Source organism: Orbicella faveolata, unplaced genomic scaffold (assembly GCF_042242905.1).
Source record: "Orbicella faveolata isolate gen_17 unplaced genomic scaffold, um_ofav_v1 contig_35, whole genome shotgun sequence".
NCBI lineage: Eukaryota > Metazoa > Cnidaria > Anthozoa > Scleractinia > Merulinidae > Orbicella > Orbicella faveolata.
The window spans coordinates 13369115-13396703 of record NW_028301564.1 but is presented as its reverse complement, the minus strand read 5'-3'; the positions used below and the strand labels follow the sequence as shown (position 1 = coordinate 13396703).

Genomic DNA, 27589 nt, shown 5'->3' with positions numbered 1-27589 from the left:
AGCAGATCACTATTCATTACATTTTAAAAATGTAGATCTTTCGAGTTTCTCCGTTTAAGCCAGGCAAATATGCCGAGCTTGGAATATATACGGCTGCATTTCATTGATTTCTGAATATAGATTCCGGGCAAGGGATTAAAGAAAGAGATGGACAAAATAAAAAAAAGGAAAAAAAAAAGAAACCGCGCAGACAAAAGGGCGAAAGAGCAGTCTCAGCGCCAAGTACGGATTGATTTACTTTCAATAATCTTGATTAACTGCATGTCAAAAGCGCAATATAAGTAATAAATGTTGTTGTTGTTGTATGTCACGGAGTTCAACATATTCAATCTCTCTCGAAATAAGATCGTATCATAGAGCTGATATAGCCTTTATTGTGGCGACGTAGTTTCATGTTGTAAAGCAATATTCCTTTCACCGCCATGATGGGAGAAGCTTATCATGAAATAAAATAAGTGTTCCCCACACTTAGCAAGAATTCAACACTCACCCGCCGCTATAAGTGTACCTTGAAGACAAACAAGCTGAAGAATCCCGATCAAGAAGAAGCTGCCTGAATAAGAGACGTCCATACTTCAGAGGAATGGTAAATCAATACCGATATCTCCCAGCCAGACGGCATAAAACTGTATATATATTTAGAGGAATTTGATCACCATGAAGTCATCTTTACGCTGCGGGCGTGGCAGAGAAACGGAAAGAGCCAGGTGATGTCATCACAGATTTGCACCTCCTGTTTTGCTGAAGCTAACAGTAGAAAAATTACCGAGTAATCATGTCGTGGATTTCATATCTTACGGGGACGTGTATCACATATTCATCAAAAAACAAAACACTGGAAAGCGGAGAGCTTAGACCCCGTCCATACTTCGCCGGAGAAATCTGAAAACGCAGCTTTATTTCTACTACCCTGGTCCTAGATATTTTTCTCGATTTTTTTCCGCATCATGAGAGCCGTGAGAGAGCCGCGAAGCGGCGAACACGAGTCGCTCTGTCGCGGCTCTCTCATGCGGAGAAAAATCAAGATAAACCTCTGGGATCAGGGTATATTTCTACGATTAGGCCTTTCGTCCTCTCTAATCTGTCACGAAAACAAAACGTTCTTCAAACTGGAGGAATTTGAAAACGCTGGCTTTGCGTTTTATTGTGGACGGAAATCATTTTGAAAACGGAGCTTTCCGAAAACGATAAGGTCACGATAATCATGTGATTTCCGGCCCTGCCCGAGTTTTCCTCTAACACAAATCCAGAATGACCGGTGATTGTTGCGTGTTCAATTTTCCCCCCGCGTGGTGTGGACGTAAAATATTTGATGCGTTTTTAGAGTGAAAATTCCGTTTTGAAATTTCTCCTGTGTAGTGGGGACGTAGCCTGAAATGTCAGTCATCTCCCGCCCTCAGCCTGCCTGAGGGCGGGATCGGAGATGACTGACATTTCAGGCTATCTGTGGATGGGGCCTCAGTTGACTTGGGTGGAGTACGTGTTTTCCTTCAGCACAAAGGAACAAGTTTCACACTGTTGTTGACACGGGTGGTTTTAAAATGATTACTTAGCAATTCAGTTTCTAGTCTCCTTTCTTCTGCGTGATCTTTCTTTACCGTGATAATCATTGCACGCTTTTATCGCATGACGTACAGTTTCAGCAGTTTGTCGACATTTTAAATGTGATCGAATTTTAAGTGCTGTACGGTGTTGTGTGATTCCTAGAAGGATTTCCGGACTTAGTCCAAAACAAACAGGCAACAATAAAGTTTCGCTACACGGGAAAAATGCGAAGTATTACATGGATTTTAATTCAGACGGCTGACAACACGGTCAGCTCTGGAATGGAAAATGACCAAAAGATTACCAGTCACAAAATCCGTCTCGACCTCAGCTTCCGTTACATTTGGAAAAGGGCCAAAATTTCAGCTTAGCATGTGACATCTGTAGCGGGAAGGGGAGTGTGGGGTGGGAAGGGAGGGAGCGACGCAAATTTCGCCCCTATACGTTGGTACTGGATTGGCGTCGGAGCCTTCAGGGTAGAGCTTGCTTGAGCTTGTGTTAATTTTATAATCACTGAGAAGAGAAAGCCAACCGCCGTCGAGTTTGGAGGTACAGCACATTAGGACACAATATCCCCTAGTTTAATTTTTTTTCCCTTTTCTCATAACTTGTTAAGTATCTTATTGCAGGAGCATTATTTAATTAACATTACAACGAGAAGCTGGACGTTCAGTCTTGACCTATTGTAATACACACACACACACACACGCACACACACACCTATTTCTACATTTCCCCCTATTATAATTATATTCCTATACTAAAGTATACCTGCTTCACATAACTATTACTGCATATTTTGCCGTTATTTCCCCATTACCAAAATTCATTCAAAATTTAGAGAATACTCTCAAATGGAAATTACGCGTGGGAAAAATTTTTTAGCAAACGCTTTTAAAATCTTTCGATATTTCTGATATTTGCTACACTACAAAACGTCGTAAAAATAAATTGTGTTATTAATTCTATACTATATAACAAAATATATACGGTACCCTTAACGCAACATATAAAATTTTTAATATTACTAGGACGGCTTAACTGGATTTCAGTTCCTCGCGTTGTTCTCGATAGGTAGGAGATTGGAAATTGCCACGTTACTTAGCAACATTGCTGGAATGAATACGCGGGCTCAGTTAAGACTTCAAGAGGTTATAAGCGAACTTAAGCAGCGACGTTTTTGGGACGCGGACGGCAACCAGAAGAGGAATGGAGCTAATTCTGGAGCGCTTTGGACGCCATGGGATCAACTGCAAAGTCGTCGTGTTTGTATTTTAAACCAAACTGTGCTGACCAAAAAGCCACCTGGAACGAGAACTTTTAACTTCCGGTTAGCGTCCGCGTCTCAAAAGCGTCGCTGCTTAAGTTTGCTACTATTTCCTTGAAACCGGGGAAATATTCTGCCATCTCACAGACAATCAAGTTGCAAGTACCACACCTGGAAGGAGATGTCCGTCTTACGGCACTAGCAGCCAATGAGTTGTGAGGGGAGAATTTGCTGATATTCGTAACCATAAAAAGCCAACAGTTGGCAGTTAAGTGAAAGTTCAATAACCATGGTAACCACTTATCTATCTCTATTATCATACAACTTCTTGTAGTGAGACCTACCTGAAGTTGTAAGTAGTTAATATTTACGAGCAGAATAACTGACTTGCCTATGATGGGATAGCCTAGAACAACAAGCTCAATGGCAGACAGTAGCAGTTAGGATTACTAAACTAAATATTAGATCATTTTTTTTTTTAGGGTCTAGCATATATACAGGTGTTTTGTAATTTTTCTTCGGTGACGTCCCCGGTGGTGGGACGCCGGATACTACTATCCCGTATTCCCTGTAACAGATTCCGGTACTGATCCCCGCCGCAGCCAGAGAGTTTCCCCAGGTTTTTACAGAAGTGCTTTCCCAGGCCAAAAAACCTATTATCACAGAATACAGCTGCCTTTTGTCACTCCCGGTCAATTTGCCTTTCAAGCCAAACCTGCCGAAGCGTTAAAAAACCGATCGTTTTCCATCCTGGCCAATTCTCGACATACCACAAACAGTCACGCAATCGTTATTTGAGTTTCTTCACAATAGGACTAATATAAACATGGAGAGTGAGTAGATCAACTTTTCTTTCGATACATCGGAGTTAAATTTCCTCATAATAAGAAGAAGGCATTTGATTGACATATATGGGTTGCTCATCATCGGATTGTAACAAAGGAATAGCAGCTCTAGCTGTAGACGATTCATTGACACTGTCTCCTTTGTCAAGCAATGTGTAGGAACTATCCCCAGGCACCTGTGGAATACATTAGAGCAATTGAACTACACCATATCAGACAGTCAATCAATAATGCAATCAATTAATCAGCTGGAGCGATAAGTCAATCGAATGAATCAGGAGTGGTAACCAGACTAAACGGAGCACAATTCAGGGACAAATTAGGCGATTTATTTTAAAGCGATATTTACGAGACGAAAGACCTTTTGGTGAGTTATGAGACATCTTTGCGAAGTATATAACTGTAACAACAACAACAACAACAACAACAACAACAACAACAACAAAACGCCGTAAGGGGTACAGAAAACCTATCATAATCAGGACAACATGTACACGACAAGTAATTATAAAAACACAATGACCAAGAGAGAAAGAAGAGTACGCGAAGGAGTATGAAGAGGAAGAAGAAGAGGAGGCCTAGGAGGTGAAGGAGGAAAACGAGGAAAACGAGGAGGAGAAGGGGAGTAAGGTGAGGAGAAAAAGGGAAGGATGAAAAACAACAGCGGCGGAGAAAGACGAGAAACAGAATATAAGAACGAGGAGGAAGAGAAGGGAGAGAAGGAGGAACTGGCCAAATAGGAAAGGTGGGGAGGCATAGGGGAGAACGAAGAAGAGAAAGAAGAGGACGAAGATTAGGAAGAAAAAGATAAGGAGGAGCATGCAGGAGAAGGAGGAAGAGAAAGATCAGCAGAAGGAGGAGGAACTGAGCAAGGCGAAGGGGTGGAGAAGGAGAAAGAAGAATACTATTTGCCATTAGGTATGAAGAAGCCAGAAAATAAGAATAAGAACAAACAGTGATAGTGACAGCGACGACGACAAGGAGATTTAGTTTTTATATAATTTTATCCACAGTTAACGTTCTTTCACGAAATAATAATATTATAGAATATAATAATATTTCAAAAAGCTCACTGGAATTACCGTCATTGTACGGGGATTTAACATGGCGTATCTACACTCCTCTCTGTTTTCATTGTTAGCAGTTTCTGCTTCATCTACAAAACCAAGCTGTCTCGCTGCATTTGCTGGATTCAACGACGAACCATCTGGATCATTATTATCAGGTTGGTTCCCGTTAGCAATGTGATATCTAAGAACAGATGCACAGAAAATAACCATTAACAATCTGATATTTCCCTTAGTGCTCAAACTCTCTGTTGCCGTTCTTATCCTTGCATGACCTTGCTTTAAAAGCAAGGGTTTTTAATGATCGTATGTAATGAAGCTTGTAGCCATTGCAATGGCTGTTAAGTCGTTACATTTTCGAAAGTTCACTAGCTATAATTCCAACAATGCAATTCCGCGTCTTTTATGTTTACTGAGTCGCAACTCCTGAAATATAATGAGGTCTGAACCCATAAACACCTATTAGATACTAAGCTAAAAGAGGACTCGCATGACATTTCGTTTGTTTTGTTTTGTTTCTCATTTTTTTTGTTTTAAATTATATGCCAAGTTTAGCACTTGACGTACCTGTTAACAGGCACATGTCCTGCATCTGTTGTTCGGACAAAAACAAAAAAAAAAAAAACAGTTAGCACAAAGCTATGTTACCACAGTTTTGTTACTTTTAACGTGTTGGATGAATGCCATACAACTACTGGCTTAATTCCCGTAATACTATAGTACATACCCTGTTCCCATTACAAGATTAGTAATTTTTGGTTCTAATTCATAACCTCTCTGCCGGGGATTGGTCATTTCCCGTCTTTCAATGAATCCTTTTTTTACGGCAATATATAAAGCAGCATGATGTTTAACAAATAGATTCCATATTGCCGTTCTATGGTCCCTAAGGTAGATCACAGATTACGTCAAAATGTGCTAGGACCAAAAATAGTGAAACCCGAGCCGTTTGGCGAGTGTGTCACTGATGTTCTCACCCCATCTTTACGTCATCTGTGGTCTATTACTAAACAGACGCACGGCAACAGGGAATCTACTTGTTTTATATAAGTTACTAATGACGTCTCTATGCATCTGTCCTCCCATTTAGATCAGTAACAACCAATCAAAATGCGAGAATAACTTGGCATATTATGTTATAATGAACATCAGTATTCAATTCATATGTGCTATGAATGTATAATCGATAACACAAAATCTTCACTAGTAACCTGTTAAAGCTGTCACAGTTACAATCACTTTACCTTTTGAGGCCTTAGCATAGACGAACCAAATATACCCAACATTTTGTACACATGTAGGTAAGACAATAAATCACCTTTTCGCTGTTTCCTTCGCCAAAAGATGAAAACTCCAGCAAAAATGAGCAACGTAACAAATAAAACTGCTGTCGAGGATGCAAGAACTATCACTACCAAGGAAGAGCTATCTTTGATCCGAGCCTGCTTGGGATCTGTTGGCAAAGGTTAATTATAATTTTTGTAGGAGATAGGCAGCATGTATTCAACAATGCGAGCGGAGTAATTGGGTTCGTAACGCAACACCTTACCCCAACTCCACTAATTCGACCCTCTTACTCACTTTAAAAGTACGCCGATTGTCCGGGATATCCTCACAGGTGGCCTTATGCGAGGGTAATGTATGAAAGAATGTTACTCGGTTTTTGCTGATGTGTTCGAAGTTCAACATGGCAAAGCATGTAAACAATAACATACAGTCAAACAATTGCATTAATAGACTGCATCTTTATCCACAAACTTGATAGGACAAGATAAAAGAAAAAGAGAGAGAAGAACATTTTACCCGTTGGTGGCAGGCAAATCGCGGCTGGCTCTCCAAAAAGCGATTTCTACAGAAACGACAGAAAAAATGGTAAAACACATCCGTACTACAAGTTAAAAAATTGCGAAACACTCTCAAGGAACCAAAAAAAACAAGATAACTGGAATCTCATCGGATGAGTTAACTTTAGCTGAGTTTGAAAATGGTCACACCGTTCATGTAAGTACCATATGGCGAAAGTTGATCGAAACCTTCATTGTCTTAAATGAAATGGTTCTGACTATTATGATGAAAGGCTTACCCCGTTATGCTCGGTTACTCCTCTCAAGTACGCCTTGTATTGTGTCTCTGGCTGCAAGGGAGCATTTGCATAACCACCGTATAATTTTCCATCGCCTAGAATGAACTCCGCAGGCAGTTCACTTCTTTTTAACTGAGCTGCAATGTAAAAACGAGTTCCATTTGACTTCGCCTCTTCGTAGTCGGAAGTGTCATTTGGTAAACAAGCTAGTTCCTGTCGTTCGCTCACTTTGACGACCATCTCTACAATAACTTGGTGAGCTCTGAAAAGATAATTGAAAGTGAAGTAGAATTAACACCTCGAAGGATAAGAGAGCATTTCTCTTCTAGTAACTTTGCTATTCAGATTTTTAGCATCACTCTCAAAGCGTGAGGACCCGTCACTCCGTGCTCCGCTCCTAAAATTTTAAAATCCTGGCGAGCATGAACAAACATTTACGTTCAAGGAAAGGAAAAGGCAATTTACAAGAAGAAATTCCGACTAATAACAAGTTTGAAGAATTACCCAACTGGTCAAAAGTTTGGCGGTGAAAATAGACAAGCTTGATTCTGACAGCCAAAGCCGCCATGATGTCTTGTGTGTAAAACTTCAACAACTGGAGTCCAAAACAGCCAACCAACCGGGTGAGATCAACGACTTAAAGAAAGGACTTGAACTTACAAATGAAGAAGTCGAGGCGGTAAAGGATGCATTGAGCAATAAAACGGACTCCGCTCGGCTGGCCAGTCTGGAAGAAAAGCCCGACGACCTTGAGAACCGGGCGAAAAGAAACAACATTGTTACATGGAGCATTTCTGAAGGCGCCGAGAAAGGTTTCTCCTGTCAAGACATCGTCCATAACATTTTGACCCATCACATGCAATTGGTAGGCGATTTGGAAATAATGCGCGCTCATCGAACAAACATAAAAAAAACAAAGCACCTCCGAAAATACTACGTCACCTCTAGCAAGACCCGTCCACGTGTATTTACTGCGTTACACAGATAAGTTGTGTATTCTCCGCAAAGCCGCGTCAGCTTTAAGAGATAACCCTTTCCTGGAGGCAAATCTAAACGGTGAGGAACGACCGAAAGAAGTTGAAGGGGAGGTATATTAACGAAATTAGCTCTCGAGAAGAAGTGGAATTTGCCTGCATTCCTTGGAATGTCCCCGCGCGTATTCTCTACAAGGTGAAAGATGCGCCGAAATTGAGGTCGTTCTTCTTGCCAGACAACTGAACATGTATCTTTTTATATTTTTGACTTTCTCTTGGTTGTTTTCTTGCTACTTCGTAGTGATGCATATTTAATAGTATCTAGGGGTTTTATTCTGTAAACTCCAATGAGTTTATTATTTGTTTTAAAACCGATAAATATGTCAGGTGATATCTATTTCGAAAAAAAGAAAAGGCATATTATGTTTAGGACCAGACATGGCTATTGGAGGAAAGGATGCGAGACTCCTTCAGTAAAATCTTCGTCAACATGTTTTCGAAAATTGTTTTCACCAAAATTCTATCATGTTTGTGTTTTTATGTGTGTGTTTGTGTTCTTTGTACAATGGAGATCCTTCTTAACCAATATTAATTGTTAGCAGCCCGCCACAAATTTCTCTCGGCTCCTCTTCGATCACTGCTGAAGAAGACTTATGAAGGGTTCTTGTGATTTCAAAATGTTGTCTTTGAATGTAAGAAGTTTGAGTAATTAAAAAAACGACGTTCGATATTTGCATATGTAATTTATCTTCAAGAACGCATTCCCCGCGCGATAGGGGAAAAAAATAGAAAGCTAAATGGGGCGCACCATTAGAGCTCGCCCATGGAAGCAGTAATGCAAGAGGCGGTGCGATATTATCACGAAATGGCTTTGATTGTAAAATAAACAAAACTACCTTGATCCCGTCGGTAGATATACCGGTATTCAGGCAGGAATTAATGACGAAATCTATTATTTATTCAACGTTTACGGTCCAAACAAAGATAATCAAGCTGCACAATAGACCAATTTCGATATATTAAAATTCAGCCTAAAACAATAGACCCCAGTACGAGGCTCTGGGGAATAACTACAGAGTTTGTGGGGTTTATTCCCCAGAGCCTCGTGCTGAGGTCTATTGTGTTAGACTGAATTTTAATATATCGAAATTGGTCTATTCTATGATCATCTGTTCGACGTCCTAAAAAATGAAGACCTCCTTTATGAAGATAGAATAATCCTTTGAGGGGACTTTAACTGTCTTTTGAATCCGATGTTGGATGAACAAGGCGGGGTAATGATGACCAGAAAGAAAATTGTTGAACGTATTGAAGAAATTTAATCGACATTCAATTTTCATGACATTTGGAGGGTTGAAAATTCAAAGAAAGAAAGTTTCACATGGTCACAAAAATCTCCATTTATCTTCTGCAGGTTAGATTATATTGGCTTATTTCAGAGACACTTCAGGACCTGATTAAAAATGTAGATATTTTAGCATCGATTAAAACGGATCACTCGGCAATTGTTCTTCGTTTACAGTGTTGGTTAGAGGCTACAGGTTGGAGAGACTAAAAAAGGGCCGGGATTCTGGAAAATGAATACATCGCTCTTGTCAGATGAAAAGTTCGTTCAACTAATGAAAACAAATCTGGAAGTATGAAAAGAAGAAGCGAAAGAATTCATAGATATAAGAGTTGCTTGAGATTGGATTAAATGTAATGTACGTCTTTTTTCAATGCAATACTCAAAAGAACTAGCAAGAATTAAGAGAGAGAAAGAGGAAAGTCTGCAGAAGAAACTCCAAGCTGCACACAACTTCAACAAAACCCTTACGAAGAATATGAAAGGATCCTGGACAAATGTAAAAATGATTTCGCGCAATTTTACTACTAGAAAGGTAATGGATTAATGGTGCGTTCAAGGGCGAGATGGCATGAACATGCGCAAAAGAGTACTAAGTATTTTTATTAAGTTTGGAGACAAGAAGCCATTCAAGGAAACATATTAGGAAACTTTGTTTGAGCGGAGTTATTACTACCAGCTATGAAAGAATATTGGACTCGTCTTCGAAATATTATAAAGATCTGTATAGTAAGATTAATACGATACAGCCTGATATATTGGAACACTTTCTTGGTAAAGCTAGCATACCAAAATTGTTTGAGGAAGAAAGGTTAAGTTGTGAAGGACGAATAATCGGTGAAGGATGTGTCAAAACACTGGACACTTTTGAAAATGGAACGACCCTTGGGAAAGACGGGATACCTGCCGAGTTTTACAAAATGTTTTGGAGCTCTGTTGATGAACTTATGATAAATGCTTTTAACTGTTCTTTTGACTTAGGAGAAATGTCAACCTCACAAAAACAGGCAATTATTACATTAATTGATAAAAAATATAAGGATCGAATGTATTTGGAAAACTGGAGACCAATTTCTTTAGTCAATACTGACTCCAAGCTTGCTTCCAAGGTCATAGCCAACAGAATCAAAAAGGTCTTCCTCGAGTTGTGTCATAAACAAACGATTATTTTACAAGCCCTTTAAGTTAGAAAGAGGGGTAAGGTAAGGCGACCCTTTGTCACCCTATTTATTTGTTGCGGCAATTGAAATTTTGGCTATATCTCTTCGGCAAAATGAACATATTGAAGGTATAAAAATCGATAATGACGAAATCCAAACACTCCTATATGCTGATGATTTGACTGCTACTCTGGCGAACACATCTTCTGTAAAATCTTCGTGCAAATTCTGAACGATTTCAAGATTCTCACATACAGATCGACTAAGCTCGGTTAATAAGATGTTTATTATATGGCAAACAAGAAAAAATTAATTCGTTTAATGTAGCTGGTTTGCATGTACTAGCTGACATTTTGTCTGCGAACGGCGGTGAGATGAACTTAATTCTGCCAAACTCGTCCTCTTTCCTTTTTTTCCTCATCAGGCTTCGCACTTCCATAATATGGATATTTTCTGGAACTAATATTTTGGAAGAAAATAGCCAATATTTTTGTGTTTAGTTTGCAACGTTTTCACGGCAAAATGTAAACGGTCGAGATGCCGGTCTAGATGGGAAAATCTAGACCGCGGTCAATATCGACCTCAGCCAATCAAATTCGTGAATTCGGTAGTTCCCAGTCCTTATGAGACACAGCCATATAATAATCTCCGTTATTAACTCGCTGAAGAATGGTGCCCTGAATCTTACGGACCTCGAAACCCAAACAGTAAAGCTTTAGGCTACCTTGGATTCCACGGGTTCTTGATGACCGGATAGGTCTATGGAAACCATATTTTTAATTTCATTTGAAAAAATATGGAGGGACTCTGCTGTTAAAATGCAATTATGATGTAAAGAATCTTAATTTACGCTTAAACGATTTTTATCAGCAGTTACTTATCTGGTGAACAGACGTTAGAAATGCTTTTTCTGATATCAGTTATACCCACTATGTAATTTGGAATAATAAGAACTTAAGAATTGATAACAAACCTATTTTCTTTACTGTACTGTTCGATGTAGGCAAAAAAAGTTAAGAAAATCAATTTAAGAGAAACAAACAAACAAACAAACAAACAAACAGAACAAAACAAAAAAAAATTGCGATTTCAATTGTAGAAGTTCGACTGATCATGAGCCCATGAGGCTGACGCTTATCTCCCGAGTTCTCACTAAGAATCAGGCCCTACCCCCAATGGACTGCTTGTCCATGAATACACCCCACTCCCACCGCCCCCGAGCAGTCTCTCTCGCGCACAGTGTGTTTGTCGGTGTTACTGTTTTGTCTTAAAGGTTTTGACGAAACAAAGGAATCGAAATAAAACTGGATGAAAGATGACCATAACGTCATAATACCTTGTAATTTCACATCAGTTACCCGAGGTCGTCACGCAGCTTTTGATAAGTTATTAATTAGATTTCAATCAGACTTACGTAATTTTTCCATTGCTATCTGAAGATGGTATTAGAAAAATGGTAATTGTCGTTGCCGTGACGTCATCTTCATTTACTCGGAGAGGAGGTGGTGGAGGAGGCGCTGAAAATAAAATATTTACCAGAAACAACAATTCAACTTTGGTATGCATGAGAGTAAAAGGTAAAAAGTCTGAATACGAGCCAAGTGGCTCATTGATCGGGCTGGAGTGTATTCCAGTTCCAGTAGCATGAACCCACTAGGAGTATTTCTGTTTACCCTACGTCCCTCCCGAATGGGATGCTAGTCTATCGCAGGGTTACCCTTTAGCGTTAAATACGCTGGTACCCAAGGAACTGCGAGAGCAAAGTGTCTTACCCGGTAACTCAAAACAAGGTCCATGGCCAGAGCTCGAGCACGGACCGCGCCTCTCATGCATGCATGAGAGTGCAGACGATTTATTGCATAAGTAGAACAGAGTGCCCCGCGAGAGTAGTCACAAGTTGAGATCCAACTAAATACAGTTTCGCATGTAGGAAAAAAAGAGGGACTTGAAAACCTTTACAATCGTGCTTACAGATATGTTTATACCAACAATATTGTTCTCTGGGTTTGGGTTTTCTAATTAACTCAAATTTCAGCCATCGGCAGCCATCATATACAAGGCAGCGTCCACATTTATCTGGATGACGCATTTGTTATCCAATTTGGCCTGCCGTCCCGACTTAAACGGCGCTAAAAAGGTGCCATTACCAAAACCGGAGCATTTTGATAAGGTCTTCAGAGAGGAGAAATTTCAAAACCCAGCCCGCTGCATTGCAGGGAGTATATTCGCAACCAAACCTGATTTGGATAGGGAGTCGTTTGCAGTCGTACATAAAAATTTTTCTGGAGATGTTTAAGTGTTGACAGAAGGCCAAACCGAGAAGAATGTTCCGTTTTAAATTCATCAGAATTAATATGGATGGAAAACAATCTTAAACTGTTTTCTCGTCGAAAATGTCGCTTTCAAAACGTATTTAATAAGCCCTGACAAGCCCTGACAAAATAGCAATGATGACAAGTTTAACAGCATTAAAATCTGTTCCAAACTAAAACATTGGTACCAAAAATGAGTGCACTCCCTTGATATTAAATCCAGCTCTACATGCATACCTTTTGATGGGGTCTGCAGTATGACAGGATCACTTCCAACACCATCTCCCTTCACTGTGGTTGCCTTAACATAAACACTGTATTTTGTGCCGGGCTTTAACTCGTCCTTTTTTATAACAGACCGTCGCGCGCTCACAGCTTCTACCACTTGTATACTAGTTCTGAATGAACTGTTGTAGTCTCGTGTGCCCTCGCAGAACACCTTGAAGTAGAAAATTGAAAACAAATAGCACCGATATCTTGGGAAAAGTGGAGGTAAAAGGTCGGAGGACTGGACATCGCTGCACTAACCTTAATGATAACAGGTATTTCGGTATGTGGTTTACACAACTACTGTAGGCAAGACTTGCGTTAAGTCAAGGACATTTCGTGTATACAGTGAGAGGGGCTATGCCCATTGCGTCTTGACCTTCTTCTTGAGTCTTCTCAAACGCATCAAGTTTAAACAAAGAAAACACGACGGTGACGGTGTTTGGATATCTGATCTTAATTGACGTATATATATTTTTTTCTTTCGAGCTGAGCTCGTTGTTCGGGTACTTTTTATTCACCTTGTATCTAGTGAGTATTCCATTGAGATCTTGTGGTTCTTTCCACGTTACAACTATGGCATCGTTCACCAGCTTAGCTGTGACATCTCTTGGTTGACTTGGGACTATAACAAACGAGATGGTTCAGCGGCTAATAAATTTACCATTTGATATAATTACAAGCGAAGGTCTCACGCCGCAGAAAGGAAGTGTGTGAAATGAGTGATTTGGGGGATCCAGAATTACAGCACATAAATGTACTTTGATTGAAGTCGCTAGTATCTTTTTCAAGAATAGCGTAGTAACTAAATACAGTCAACTCTCGCCTTGGGGACACCCCCTATTACCGACACCCCGCTATTACGGAAACCTCCCTGGTATTACGGGATATGATTAAACGAGTAAAAGTACTGGGCCCGAGTGGAGTACAATTTAGGGAATAATCAGGCGAGTAATCTCAAAATGGGACGAGTGCGCAGCGCGAGCCGATCTGATATTACGGGTACGATTTCTCCCTGAATCGTAGGGCACGAGAACCAGTTACTAATTAATCTTATTATATGGCTTTGGCTTGTGGTCGATATAACGCGCGCTCTGATTGGCTAAGAGCGAGATCTGAGCGGTCATTATGCAGCCGTAATGCCCACGGGCCGATTACGGATTATGCAAATTAGGAAGAGCCCGGTTCTGAAAATTCAAGCGCATTGAAACGATGAAAGCCGATTAAAATCAGTACGAGAATGTCAGTAGCTAAAAGTTTAAAGATATTTCTTTAATAAAATTTATATAGATGACTGACCAGTCGGTAACGGCCTTGGCGGGCACTAGTGAAAAACAATCGAAGTTTGCCTACATCTTAAGTAAAGCTAAAATCGCTAAGTAAAAAACACCATCGGCAGATCTGCCATGCATCCTGAGCAGAACGCCACAAAGAAACTTATAAGTTATCATCTTAGTCTCAGCAATTACCGAAGTATTGAACTCCGTCAAAGTTCTCATCAAATTAGATTCCCTCGCTTTGACACAAGCAAGTGTAAATCAGCTTCCAGGATCATCAGACGTAAACAATCGGGCGGTTTCTGTAGGTAGCAGTGTTTCTGATAACTGCAGACGTTCACAAGGCTTGAAATGTTCATCCATAAATCCCAAAATGAAGAAGGCGAAGATATGTTGTCGAAAGCGAATGCGAAGATCGAGTTAAGCTTATTTTGAGCAGTGCATTCTGAAGCATTAGTATTTTCTTTCACCGAAAGACGGTTGGTTTGGACAATTTTGAAGCACTTGCTGTCTTTTCTATATGCGTTGACGTTTCGCCCCAAAAGTCGGAAAAACTCCCCCATCAACTTGTGGTACCACGATACTAAAATACGTTTTTGAGGCTGTGACTGTGACTTTTCTGTAAAGAAATGAGTGTTTTTAACGGAATACGTAATACAGTGGTGAAGTTCACTGACTGTGTAGTTTTGCGGTAGGTTTGAGACGGTGAATGAATCGGTAAACGCGCGCATCACCGGATGTAAATTGACGACTTCCGCTCGAATGATTTTTCTCTTTATTGATGAGCCATATAATAGACAACTTAATAACCTCGACCGTTCGGTCGTTACGGGAAAATCTCAAACCTTTGAAACCAGTTTGAGATTTTCCGGTAACGACCGAACGGTCGAGGTTATTAAGTAGTTAGTATCAATAACAAATCTCGAGAATAAGCAAGTCTTTTGAGAACTTCGTTTGCGCGAAAAAGTCATTAGTGTTTTCCATAAGTTGTAAAAATTGTAGGGAACATCAAGAGGGAAGCCACTGAAGCTAACGTAATTGATGAGCGATTGGCGTTCATGTAGGTATCAACTAACAAGAAGTCGAAATTAGATACCTGTAATTGGACACCTGCATGATCGCGCACTGATTACATGAAAATAGGCGCGAGGAGAGCCAATCAAGATTGAGAATTTTGTTACAGAGTTCATACGATTATGTATGAAAATAAATGTGCCCTACCAGTTAATAACATGAAACAAGGAATCTTAAAAGAGTAAATGTGACACTTCAGAACCAAAACTCGAGTCATTTTCATCACGCCTGACCCCGCTAATGCGGACCCTCGTTATTGCGGAGAGCTAATGACGGTCCCGGTTGTGTCCGCAATCATAACAAGAGTTGACTGTAAAAAGGGCAACCAATCATAAATTAAAATACCTCCTTCATTCGTCCTTGCTGTAAAGGTAACCATCTCTCCAGGTTTGATGGTGACAGCCTGGATTGTGAAGGTGTAATTTGTAAAAGGCTTCAGATTGGATATCAATTGCCACTGGGGACGATCTTGTTTCACTGCAGTCTTGTTCACAAGATTTTTCACCTGTTGGCCAGTTTTGGTGTCGTAAATTCTGATGTAGTAAAACCTCACAATCCCATTGGAATTAACGGGATCTCTCCAGGAGAGATAAACGTCCATATCTGACATAACTTGTCCGTTGAATTGCCTAGGAGGTCCGGGGCCTGTTGTAGACACGCAGATATATGAAGATTTATTATGTAACAATTATATTTAAATCCTATTCACACACACTTCGGAAACGCAAAGTATCCAGCGGCCGCCATTTTGTAAACAACCGCACACCACTAGACTACTCATTATATACAACAGAACACAGTGAGAAACATAGCTGATAAGAGAACGGCATTCGTGATACATGTAAAACGCAGGTAGAGTTATATTAACAAAAAAACTAATTTGCGTTTAGCTCCAGTAGCAGGTATAGAGCAGCATTATTCATATTTTGAATGATGCACAGGCAACAAACTTTACTTTTTGAGAAACAAACACTAGCTCGATGACACAGTTAGGCAGCCTGCACGCTATGCTAAAGAAATTTGAAAAGGCAGCGGTTAAGGCTACCGTCCCTACTAATATTTCACGAAAACGAAGCTTTTGGAAAACGGTCTTCAAACCGGAGGAATTAGAAAACACCAGCTTTTCGTTTTCGAGTGGACGGAAAACATTTTGAAAACGGAGCTTTTCGAAAACAGTGTAGTCACGATTATCATGCGATTTCCCTGACCGAGTTTCCCTCATCACAAATCTAAAATAACCGGTGATTGTTGCGTTTCTTTAAATTCCTGCGGCGCAGTGTGGACCGACAACATTCGATGCGTTATCAGAGTGAAACCTCTGTTTTCAAATTCTTCCGGCGAAGAGTGGACGGGACTTTAGAGTACGATCTTCTCGTGCACATGAAAACATGGCACTACTAAAACCTCTGCTGACTAGAAACTTCAGGTTTGAGAAAGGACCCTCTACTGAGATAAACACCGCAAAATCCCATTATACAGCTAAACCCTTGGCAAATTAAAGTTTTTTTCGAATGGTGTATTTTCTGGAGCGGATGGAGAAGAGGTCATTCTTAAAGTCAATTAATATACTGTAAGCACTCGTCACTTAACGATTGGCCCCACAGGAAACAGTAAGTTCTGTTTCCGCAAGACCCTCAAAATAGAACAAATTGAGAAAACATTACTTGCTTGACGCCGGCTAGCACACAAATTTGCCACGGTTTAAAGTGCACGACCTGATCACGTGCGAGTGGAAAGTTCAAGTTGTTGATTCCCTTGAGAGTTAGCGAGTTGTGACCCATGACATGTGACACGTACTCCTCCAATCGGAAAACGTATTTGAGGTGGGAGGTATGACAATAGCAGTTGTGTTGACCAGGAGAAGAACCTCGAGAGAGGGTGCAGAAATGATTGAGCTTAATTCGGAAGGGCTAAATTTGCATCTAAAAAGGAAAAAAAAATTACTCAGTAAACATAGCACTATCTTGCCAAAGGCTGTTGCGCAGTACTTACTGTCTTCATAAGTTGTTGTATTCAATATTTTGGAAGCATTTCCCATCTTTGACGTTTTGCCCCTGGCTTTGATGAAGTAAGTAGTGAACTTGTCCAAACCATCCAGAACACGTTCCGTTGTTTTCCCTGCGACTATTTGCTCGTACGGTTGGAAGTCCTTGCTTGTTCCATAAGAAATGATGTATTCTTTGATGATTCCATTTGGAAAAGCTGGTTCGTCCCACGTCACACGAATTGAAACAGAAGACGTAGCTTGAACTTTGACATTCTGTGGGTGGCTTGGGCCTAGAATGTTAAGACAAAACCAAGAAAAAAAGAACTATTATACGTGTACAAAGATTGCAATCCAGTGCCAAACCCCAACCCTCAATGGAGACTGTGACTTTGAACTTCCGGCTCGGTGACATTTCGTCACGTGGCTTAAGTCATCAAAGACTACGTGACATTTGGCACTTTTCATCAACTTAAGGCTCCAAAAGTTCGTAGCACCATATGTAACCAAAGCGTAATATTTACGTATTGATGACATTTTCAAAATGTAAGAGTTTGTAAGGAATTTAGAACTGAGACTTTCTGCCGATAAAATAATAATGTTGAAATCACGAAATACATGTAAAGTTCACGAAACTGTCCTTGGTTTTGCTGCCGCATTCTTTTGTTAGGTTTCCTGTTTGTCCGCGCGTTCTGTCCGTTTTTATCACATTCTTTTCTTTCATCTCACTTGCACTCCCCTTTAGTTAAAAAAAAAATGCAATTCAAAGTAGTACTAGTTGACATTTCCTGGAGCAAATCAATGCCTCGCAATCTCCCAGTTACATTTTTCTCTGATTCAAACTACATGAACATGTACGTAACATTAACATGCAGTTATTTGTAGTTCTGATGCAAAACATTTCAATTCCTGAAAAAAAAAACTGCCTTACCCACACATTCATCTCCACAAAGTTGAACTCATTCTGATACGTCAATTTTGTACCAGGATGTGTTTTGAAGAGTCAGTAAGGGACTTGGAAATGGTCTATTTTTGTCACACACTGTATATGTAGCTTACCCGATTCTATGGTTTTGACATAGAAGCAATTTCCCTGAGGAGACACCCCAACTTCAGTGTAGCCTGTGACTTTGATGCAGTACTCTGTAAATGGATTTAGTCCAGTGATAATGGTATTTGTTGCAGTTGTCTGTTTGCTGAACTCTTTAAGTTGGCCTTTCTCGTTGTAATACACGATGTAACCCAATATGATACCGTTTCGATCTTTCTTGTTTATTTCATTCCACTTGACTCGTATAGTGTGAGCGTCTTCTGCTTTCGTTTCTTGTTTATCTATGGCTGGAGGAGTGCTAGGAGCTTTTGTAAATCACAGAAAAAGTCAATAACATTCCCTTTCAATATGTAAAGAACTGGGTACAAAGGAAACTAATTTTCGGACTTTGGCAAGCTGTAACTACATGTACATGTATGTGTACTTTCCCGAGGTCATTCGGACCAGTGCCAAAAATGTGATATGTTACTTAAAGGAGCTAGTCACGGTTTGCGCATATTGAAAAGTTTAGCCTCAATTTTTCAAATTCGTCGTTTGTAATCCGTGTTAATCTTCTCCATCCTTAGCCATCCTTTTTCCTTTATGGTTTATCATTATCTCGTTGGTTTTTTTTCTATCATATTAAAGTGCTATTTTCAGGTTTCCTACCATTTAAAGGTAATTTTGTATGTGGCCAAAATAACTAAAAATAACGTGACTGCTCCTTTGACAGTGCTTCTGACAAGTACATGTAGACTGAAAATTATTGTCATTACATAACAAATAATTTCCCAGGAAACTTCACTTGCCCACTGAGCAAGAAAATCAACAGAATCCACTAGTTCCACTGGGCTATCCGCTAGTCCTATCAGGTTTCTTTGCACGCTGTAGAAACACATTTTAGGGTAAATATGCAGACTAAGTACATGTAAGTAAGTCTACGTGGTGTGTGCACAATGAAATGAAGCCTCTAATCCCTTTAGCCAAAGTGATACAAGGATCTTTTACTAAGACTGCTGGTAAAATGCACTCAAAATCAAAAATCTAAAGTTGACACAAAGGCTAATTGTGCATGTGCGTGGAGGTTTCAAGTAAAACAATTTCAAGCATTCATACAGCTGTACATTCCACCTATATCTCTTTAGAAGGTTGTTTGCGTGTCTCCTCTCCCCCCTCCCCCCAAAAAAGAATTTCAAAACTGCACATAACAATCAAAAGTGAAGAAGAGTAACCTGCATGCAGACAATCATCTCCTAACAACTTATCGATTGTTTCATTAGAACATAGATGATTCAAAAAGAAAATGAAAAACAAAATTACCATTTCCAAATTTGTATGCGATTGGGAGGTTATGGTTAACAATTAAAACTGCAGTTGAAGTCGTTGTTCCAGGAGGGAGGGGGTGACTCTATTGTGTTTCGGTATTCATTCGTGACCGACTCATTGCTACCAGTGTGACGTCACATAGCAACGAATGAGCGCTTCGAGTAGCTTGTTCAGATTACGCCATTGAAGAAGGACAACAGAGGTTAAGAAAGACCAAAAAACAGGCCTAATATCGCTTTTGTTCGCTAACTAAGTATAGGTGTGTACAGTTTGTTGCTTTTTGTCTGTGTGCATTATTTGTTTTAGTTTTGTACGCGCGTTATCGTGTATCCTCGTTGAATTTGGTTACGGATAAGTGGCGGGACCGCCATCTTGAAAACGGGATGAGAGAGGTCAACGTAAAACGTTCGCGTTTTCTCTCTTAAATGTCTTACCAATATAGTCTTGTTAATAGGAGGTTTTATGCGTTGATAGTATACGTTTAATCTGCGTATATCTCTGTGTCGATTGAATGAGCCGTTCCTCTCGGCAGGTATATTTTGCAGGGTGCAGGGTGCAGGGTGCAGGGTGCAGGTTGAAATTTAATTATAACTGAAAAACCGCTGGCACTAAAAATAATTAATAACCTATATACTCGTCGGGGGTTCTTACATAAAGTAGTTCGCCTCTTTCACGTAGTGAAAACACGCTGTTATTAATATTTAGGCCTTCTTTGGCAATCTTCTAACTTGTTACGCCGTGTACAGAAACCAGAGACTTCGTACGCTTCCCAACATGTTTGTGATCGCACTTGGTTTGGGCAATGTTCTCATGTCCATCGAAAACACGATCGATCCGCTATAAGTACTTATCGATCGACACGCAGAGACTGGTGAAATCTCTTCAAAGCCATCTGGATGGCCGCTCCACAGATGTCTCCATCGATTCCAGATTTGGCTCGAGTCTTCCCTCAACAACAGAAGATTGCCATCACAAATGAAGCAATTAAATAAAGAAATGAAATAATATAAGATTTTAACCGACGGAATATACTAGCGCAAGCTCAGTGTGCTTTCAATTTGGTACTCACTGGGAAGAAACCAAATTCAGCAGATATTTGAGATGATATTTGAGATGTTTCTTCAAAAACAATAAGTCATTGCAGGCTTAAAATCATTGAAATATACTCTCCTCCCATCGCTTCGGCCGGTTTGGCACTTAGGTGGAAGCCACCTTTCTGAGCGACTGTAAACAGCGTCATGTAACAGTCACGGTAATTCTACCAACTGTACGTTCTTTTAAGTGCCAGCGGTTTTCCAGTTATAATTAAATTTCAACCTGCAACCTGCACCCTGCACCCTGCAAAATATACCTGCCGCGTTCCTCTCATCAATCCGTTTTGGTGTTGAGATGTTGTTTATTTCTTGATTTCCACCAAAATTTCCCTGCGATGTGATCGGTTTTTGCATGTTTTGGAGAACTTTTGGTGGTAGTTATCAGGTCTTTGAATTCAATTCTTTGTGTTTTAACTCCGTTTGCTTTTTGTGTTTTAATTTTGTCCGCTGTATGGTGATATTTGTTGGCTTTAATTGTACAGCAGCTTTATTTGTTGGCTTTTGTTGTGAAGGTTTGTTGGCTTTTTTTTCCTGTCTCGTTGCAACTGTTGACTTATTGCTGTCCACTGCAGTTGTGGTGTTCAGTGTTGTGATTTCATACTTACAACAAAGTTCAAATTAGAGTTAGCCGGAGTAAGCTGTTTTTGGTTTTCTTCTTGCCACTTACAATTTTGGTGTAAAAATATATAGCATTTAAATATAATAATTACAGTTATGGTGAAATCAAGTTTACTGTATGATTTATTTATCTTTTGTCATAACCTGATAACTTGGCTTATTCCTGAACAGTGCCACATCTTGGATGATGCTGTAGCCTGTTCCAGGTTCTTGGTCAGTGGGCACAATCGAAAAAAGTGGCCGAGCAACAAGCGGGTTTTTGTAGAGAAAGAGACCGAGAGCATGGAACAGGTTAATGATGCTGCAACTGTCCTGCATTGCCATGTTGTAATGGCTCCTATTTCTTAAGCCTCCAAGAATTTCAAGGCTGCATTGTAGTCTTTTCATCCCTATAAGTTCTCATTATATTCCAACTAAAAAAAACAACCCTCCACTAAATGTCACTAAATAGATATTGCAGCATAGCACTCAAAATAAATGACAGCAAATGCTAAGTGTTAGAGTGCAGAAATGCTGTAAAGACAATCAGACATCTATTCTTATTAATTTTTTATATTTAAAAAAGTTTTATGCCTATTAGCTTTTTTTATTTATTCTGCTCTTATAATCATCTCCCGCTCTTCACAGGTCCACATCAGCCTATAGTTTCAATTATGACTATATGTACCATTTAATCCATCAAATATTGTTGCTTGCATGTCTTTGTCTAATTGCATCACTAAATGCTCAAGCTACAACGGTAAAATATTCTCCAGTGGAGTGGTACTCCCCTATTTTCTAATCTTCAAGCAGATTCTGCACATTGCCAAAAATATTTGAAGTATAATAAACACAATAGCTTCCATTTGACTTTAAAAATATGCTCGATATTTGTCCTTGGACATTATCTGTTCCTATCTTCTTGGAATGGATAATATCCACAGAGCGGACACCGAATGAAGGCTACTTTTCATAAAACCTGCATTACCAAATAAAGGAATAAATGATTGACTGAATCAACATGTCTTCCTCAGACTCCGGAGGTCCATAAGCTTCATTCTCGTCCAGTGTGCTTAGCAGCTATGCTCTCATTCTGACCATATATGGCCATACATGCCCTGCCTGATCCATTGTTAGTGGTTTTATTTGTGGTTTGTGTGATAGCAGTCAGCTCTGAAAACCTTGATGTTCGCTCCAGAGAATTTCCCCTCTTTTGCACTGTTTTGTGTCTTCATAGCTAAATGTTTAGTTATCCTTGTGTAAAAATGGTTGAATTTCACCACCCTAGCTTTTTCTTCAGTATGGTATTAAAGTCAATAAGGTTGGTGGCATCTATTTTAGTTGCTGATGTAACAGAAAAGTCACATTTTTTAACTTCACACTGATTTATTAAGTGAAACTATCATAAATTTGGGATCTCAAATTAATTCCAAATTAAACTTGTCAATTGATTTATACTGGCAATCAAGCTGTGGTAAGCCTTTGTATGACTCTGTTCCTTTAAAGGAAATGTCTTCGGCTGTCATAATCAATGGGAGTTTAATAACAAGGTGTGGAAAAGTACTTAAGGGGGTGCAAAAATGAAGAAAGAACTTGTAAATTTGACAGCATGATTGAACATGAAAAAAAATATTTAGCTCTCATATGTATGTCTTGACAGGTGATAAAGAAATTTAAAAAAAATCTAAACTAAGGTGAGTTAAAAACTCCATGCCAGTTGATCATCCAGGGGCAGGGGGGGGGGGGGGGGCGATGGGACATTAGCCATCAAGGGGAAAATGTTCATCAGAATCCCTAAGTGCTGCCCAGTGTGGCATTCTGGAAGGGAATTTGTGCATTATGCTATGTTCCTTCCAGTGACATTCCCTGCAAAAAAAACCCGAAGTGTCTTCAATAACCTGTTTTCAGTGGGACACAATTTTTTACATGAACAAAAGGGGACTATTGGCTGATCATGACCTTGCAAATCGATAGATTCTGATGGATCTATTGGATTAACAGCATTCACCAATTCTTCAAATATCGAATTCCAAACTAAAATCTGGGAAAAGCTAGTCGCAATTAGGCCGCCGGCCAGGAACTAGGCTGAGTTTTTCATGTAACACAACTATGTATAATATTTGTGGCAGACCTAGCATATAAGAAAATCAAAACTTCTCTTTTCTCAAATAAAACAAAATAAAATAGAACCGAATTACTAATCAAACCATAAATATTAACCAAATTACGGATATTGCCCTAAATGTAAACTGTAGTACGACAAAGGTGAAATAAGGCAGAAAACTTACCTAATCTGGCTAACTGAAACATGGCTGTTCTTCCCATACAGCCAGTCTTTGCACTTTGAAGGGATTGATGAGACGAACCACGAGCACTGAAGAACTGAAATTCCACATACAAGAAGCCAAGCATACCCTCTGTCGAACCTCGTATTCTTGTGTCAAAAGGGCCCTGCTTCGTTATGCAGTGACCCTCGAAAGGTCAATCAGCTAACAGTTTAGCTCGACAAATTGGCTTCAAAACAGAAAGTTCTCGATCAAATCATCTACCTGTTAAATATTTTAGCCAACGAAAAGTACCAAATAAAGATTCCTTAATGTCATATAAACCACATATTAACGAACCTAAGCAAATGGGGTAGAATATCGGAGCGAAATTCTGCATTTTTATCAACCTCTTGTACTTTACCCATTGGGCGCCATTTTGAATTTCATCCAAGCGAAACGTGACGTCACACTGGCAGCGATGACTCAACCAATGTTTTGCTTACAGACGCCCCCCTCCCTTCTGCGTTGTTCCTAACGAAAGCGAGTTAACTGTTGCGACTTGCAATTGAACCAGAGCTATTAATCAAATACAAACAACTCCTGATGGCGTTAATGGAGGAACACTGCCTTGCGTTTGGTTAGCCCATGCGACTTCCGTCTGTTTTTGACGATTTGCGCTGCGGGCATGCCAGAGTCGGATGAAAGATTACACAATCGGTAGAGATATCAAAAAGCGTTCTGTAACATCTCTTATAAATAGCCTGCATGCAGACAATCATCTCCTAATGCCTACCGGTAATTACTTTTGATCATGTACACTGTAACGCTCAAAACCAAGAAAATGGAAAGGAAGCAACTTACCATCCTGGAGAGTCTTTGCCTGTTCAATATTAGAAGCAGCTCCTGATACAGATGTTTCTGCGTAAACTTGAACAAAATAGTCCGTAAATTCTTCCAGGGGTGTTAGTGAGTATGTTTTCCCCGTAGTGTTAAATCGTCCATCCAGTTTACCTCTTACTTTGCCATACATAACCACATAACGTCGTAAAACGCCGTTTAACTTTAGAGGTTCAAGCCAAGAGGCTGTGATTTCAGTGGATGAGTCCACCACAAGCTTGAGGTTTCTGGGAGGTGTGGGAGCTGAAAATAATCAATATGAAAGGTTAATTACATGCACAGTCATGGTACGTGTACATGTATTAAGGTTCTACTCGGTAGGAAAATACGTTATGTTACTAGGGGTTCCTGGGAGTTTCTAACCTTACAGAAAGGCTGGGAAATATGATTATTAAGGGCGGTGCCTACTTTGCGCCAGATTAGGACCATAGGGACCAAGTAGATCTTTTTAAGGGATGTATATTGGAATCCACATAGAAAAAATGGGGGTAGCCACGCTTTTGTTTCGAGATAATTAGCCTCTCATCTCATTAAAATGTTGACATCGGCATTTTTCTGAGAAAAGAAAATGAAAAGGATATTTCTTCACAGATTTCCCTAGAATTCGTCTTAATCTTTTTTGAAAACTGTTACGGTGCTCGTTATATTTTTCCCTTTCACATCCCCAGTAAGTAAAACATTTGCGTCTCGCACTTGTTTTGCGCGCGTACTACGCCATCTGTAGGTACATATTTACAGGTGGGTCTCAGTATAATTTTCGGCAGATAACAGCTAGTTTTTCAGCTGGAAGCCGTTAACAGTTAGTGGTTAGCGATATGCTGCTATTTTGGTGTACCTGGTTTAAGTACAGGTTCATCAAAACTTGATTTGGTCACAGTAGGAAAATTTTGGTTTTTTCTTGGTAGCGTAGTTGATTACGTCAATGCCAACCGTGCTTTGCGTGATGCGCAGAACGTCTGCATACTAACAAAAGTAGGGACCGTCCTTAACACAAGACTGCATAAATTATTCAAACATTTCTCCCCTAAAAATGGCCTAATCAGAGTGAAAAATGAACGTTGAGCGTTGTTTCTTCATACAATCACACCTAGAGATTGGATGATACGCGTATGAGAGATCATGAGATCTGGTCTGCAACTGAGGAATTCCCAGACCATCCAGGAGTTGATAAAGATGACTCACGTACAGACGTACATGCATACTTGTATAAATCATGAATAACATATGTACAGTGTAAGTAATCAAAGTCATACCTCCATTGGAAGCTTGTGTGCCTGCCAGAACGAAAAAAAAAAAAAAAAAAAAAAAAAAAAAAAAAAAAAAGAAGAAGAAGAAGAAAATAACCAAGATAGAGAGAAGAATACATTGATTTCACATATGGTTTATCTCGTTAGAGGATAGTAATTCAAGTAAACTTATTAACTATGCATGAAAACAAGTCAGAGTAACCCCTTTTTGGCTCCACCCAATTTCAGACCTTGTGCGCGTAAAATATAAAATTATAGATTCAATGGTGTAGAATACATACCAGTCCGTCTTACAACAATTATCAAAATTTATTAAATTAACTCCAGTGGAAAATTGCAGTTGAAGCTGGCGTTATTTGAACCAAACTGAACAACAAAAAGCAATTACAGTACCAAACTATTTAGTTTGAAAAAAAAAAAAAAAATACGCACAAATATCAATAAGCTCCGCACATTTCAATAACGTGGATATTAATGTTGTCGTGTGTCAAGACCACACAAATAACTTGAAAACCTGTTGAAACTGGCTCTGAATGAATGGCTTAGTCAACTGGATATTCAGATCCCAATCAAACTTCAAGAGTTTGATTGTGTTTGACTGCATAAAGGTTTGATTACTGAACACTTGATTGTGTTCAATTGGCTAGATTTTCAGGTCAGTTTGATTGTGTTCGATCGGATTGCCGAACCAAGTCAACATCAATTCAACGACTGAAGTCAGTTTATTGGGTTTGAGTACCAAACATTTGATCGATTTTAATGCAGCAGGTATAAACTGCACGTATTGATTAAAGGAGCTTAGTCACGGCATATTGAGTTATTTTGGCCATGTACAAAATTACCTTTAAATTGAAGGAAACCTGAAAATAACAGTTTACTAGGATGGAAAAACACCAAAGAGTTAACAAAATAAAACCATAAAAGAACCGAGGAGGGCTAAGGATGGAGAAGATTAACACAGATTAGCTACGGATTACAAACGACGAACTTGAAAAATTCAGGCTAAACTTTTCAAGATGCACCAACCGTGACGTAGCTCCTTTAACATAGAACGGCAATTTTCTTGGAATTTCTATAATGGCAGTCGTGGTTGAGGCAAAAATTTCATATCTTTGCGTTATCGAGTTCCTTAATTCTAAGACTTGCCCGCGGTTTCGCGACACAAAAGTTGATCATTTGAAACCAAATTAAAAACAAAAAGCGGTTTACGTGTTCCATATGGTCTCACTGGCAAATAACCAGCTGTGGCTTTGTAACCGGCAGCCGATCATTTAGACACGATTTCTAAACGCGAGAACTCAAACGTGAATGCGAACGAACGATTGCGTCTGTTTTTCCTTGTTTCCGATGTTATTTATATTGAAATCTAAAAGTTTCACTTAAGCAATTATTCGCTTCAGGCTGGGTTTACATTGGTGAATATTCACTTTGACTCCGTCTCGGTACAATAATAGTAAAAGCGGTACTTGTCGGTAATCAACACGCAAATCTCTGTGCATTTATACATGTATTATTGTAATCTCTCCGCCGAGGAACTAGATACGTCTGAACTTCTCGATCATCGCAATTTGAAAAGGTAAAAATGTCTCAAGCTCGAGAAGAAAAACCGTTGTCTCGCCTTCCCACAAAGTCTCGCATTTATCATTCACTACCCTCTCTTTAACCAGATAACTTTTCATGCATAGCACGTTGTAACTAGCTTTGTCTTAATACAAGTGGCGCCGTAATAGCTTGTCAGTGTAACCCAAGATTCCTTTCATGGCGTATATCTCTATAACGGGAATGATTTATTATACTTAATAATGCTGTCATGGCACTTTACACGATAAGGACTTACTTGTTATAAGTGTACCTTGAAGAAAAACAAGCTCAAGAATCAAGATAAAAAACAAGCTGCCAGAATTAGAGTTATCCATTCTTCAGGAGCGTGA

General features: G+C 39.5%; 2 protein-coding genes across 5 annotated transcripts in view; both read right to left on the bottom strand.

Moving 5' to 3' along the window:
• The window catches only part of LOC110055496 (receptor-type tyrosine-protein phosphatase delta-like), a 36937-nt gene extending 36286 nt beyond the window's left edge, over positions 1-651 (bottom strand). For both annotated transcript variants that reach the window (XM_089272603.1, XM_089272604.1), the window contains exon 1: positions 491-651. In XM_089272603.1, coding sequence (XP_089128729.1) covers positions 491-572 — 82 coding nt within the window. In that variant the 5' untranslated portion in view covers positions 573-651. The remainder of the gene's footprint in view (positions 1-490) is intronic.
• Positions 652-2087: 1436 nt separating this feature from the next.
• LOC110056385 (phosphatidylinositol phosphatase PTPRQ-like) lies at positions 2088-27589 on the bottom strand. Of its 3 annotated transcripts, XM_089272609.1 has the most exons (15): positions 27496-27589; positions 25665-25685; positions 24376-24654; positions 18260-18556; positions 17209-17493; positions 15562-15861; positions 13387-13490; positions 12836-13037; positions 11701-11803; positions 6808-7069; positions 6528-6573; positions 6043-6177; positions 5292-5316; positions 4740-4908; positions 2088-3833 (listed from the first exon to the last, which is right to left on the bottom strand). In XM_089272609.1, exons 1-15 carry the CDS (start codon positions 27572-27574, stop codon positions 3681-3683), a joined length of 2460 nt encoding a protein of 819 aa, XP_089128735.1. In that variant the 5' UTR covers positions 27575-27589; the 3' UTR covers positions 2088-3680. The 3 variants fall into 3 exon arrangements, with proteins under 3 accessions (XP_089128735.1, XP_089128736.1, XP_089128737.1); XM_089272610.1 differs by lacking the exon at positions 25665-25685; XM_089272611.1 differs by lacking the exons at positions 24376-24654; positions 25665-25685; positions 27496-27589 and adding an exon at positions 23536-23997.

What these genes read in the sequence shown, in the direction of transcription:
- LOC110056385 (XM_089272609.1), bottom strand. Translation starts at nt 27,574, where the DNA reads ATGGATAACTCTAATTCTGGCAGCTTGTTTTTTATCTTGATTCTTGAG. An exon ending in GGCAAAGACTCTCCAGGATG is followed by an intron (nt 18,557 to 24,375) that starts GTAAGTTGCTTC and finishes GATTTACAAAAG; the next exon opens with CTCCTAGCACTCCTCCAGCC. An exon ending in GAATACTCACTAGATACAAG is followed by an intron (nt 13,038 to 13,386) that starts GTGAATAAAAAG and finishes TTCTACTTCAAG; the next exon opens with GTGTTCTGCGAGGGCACACG.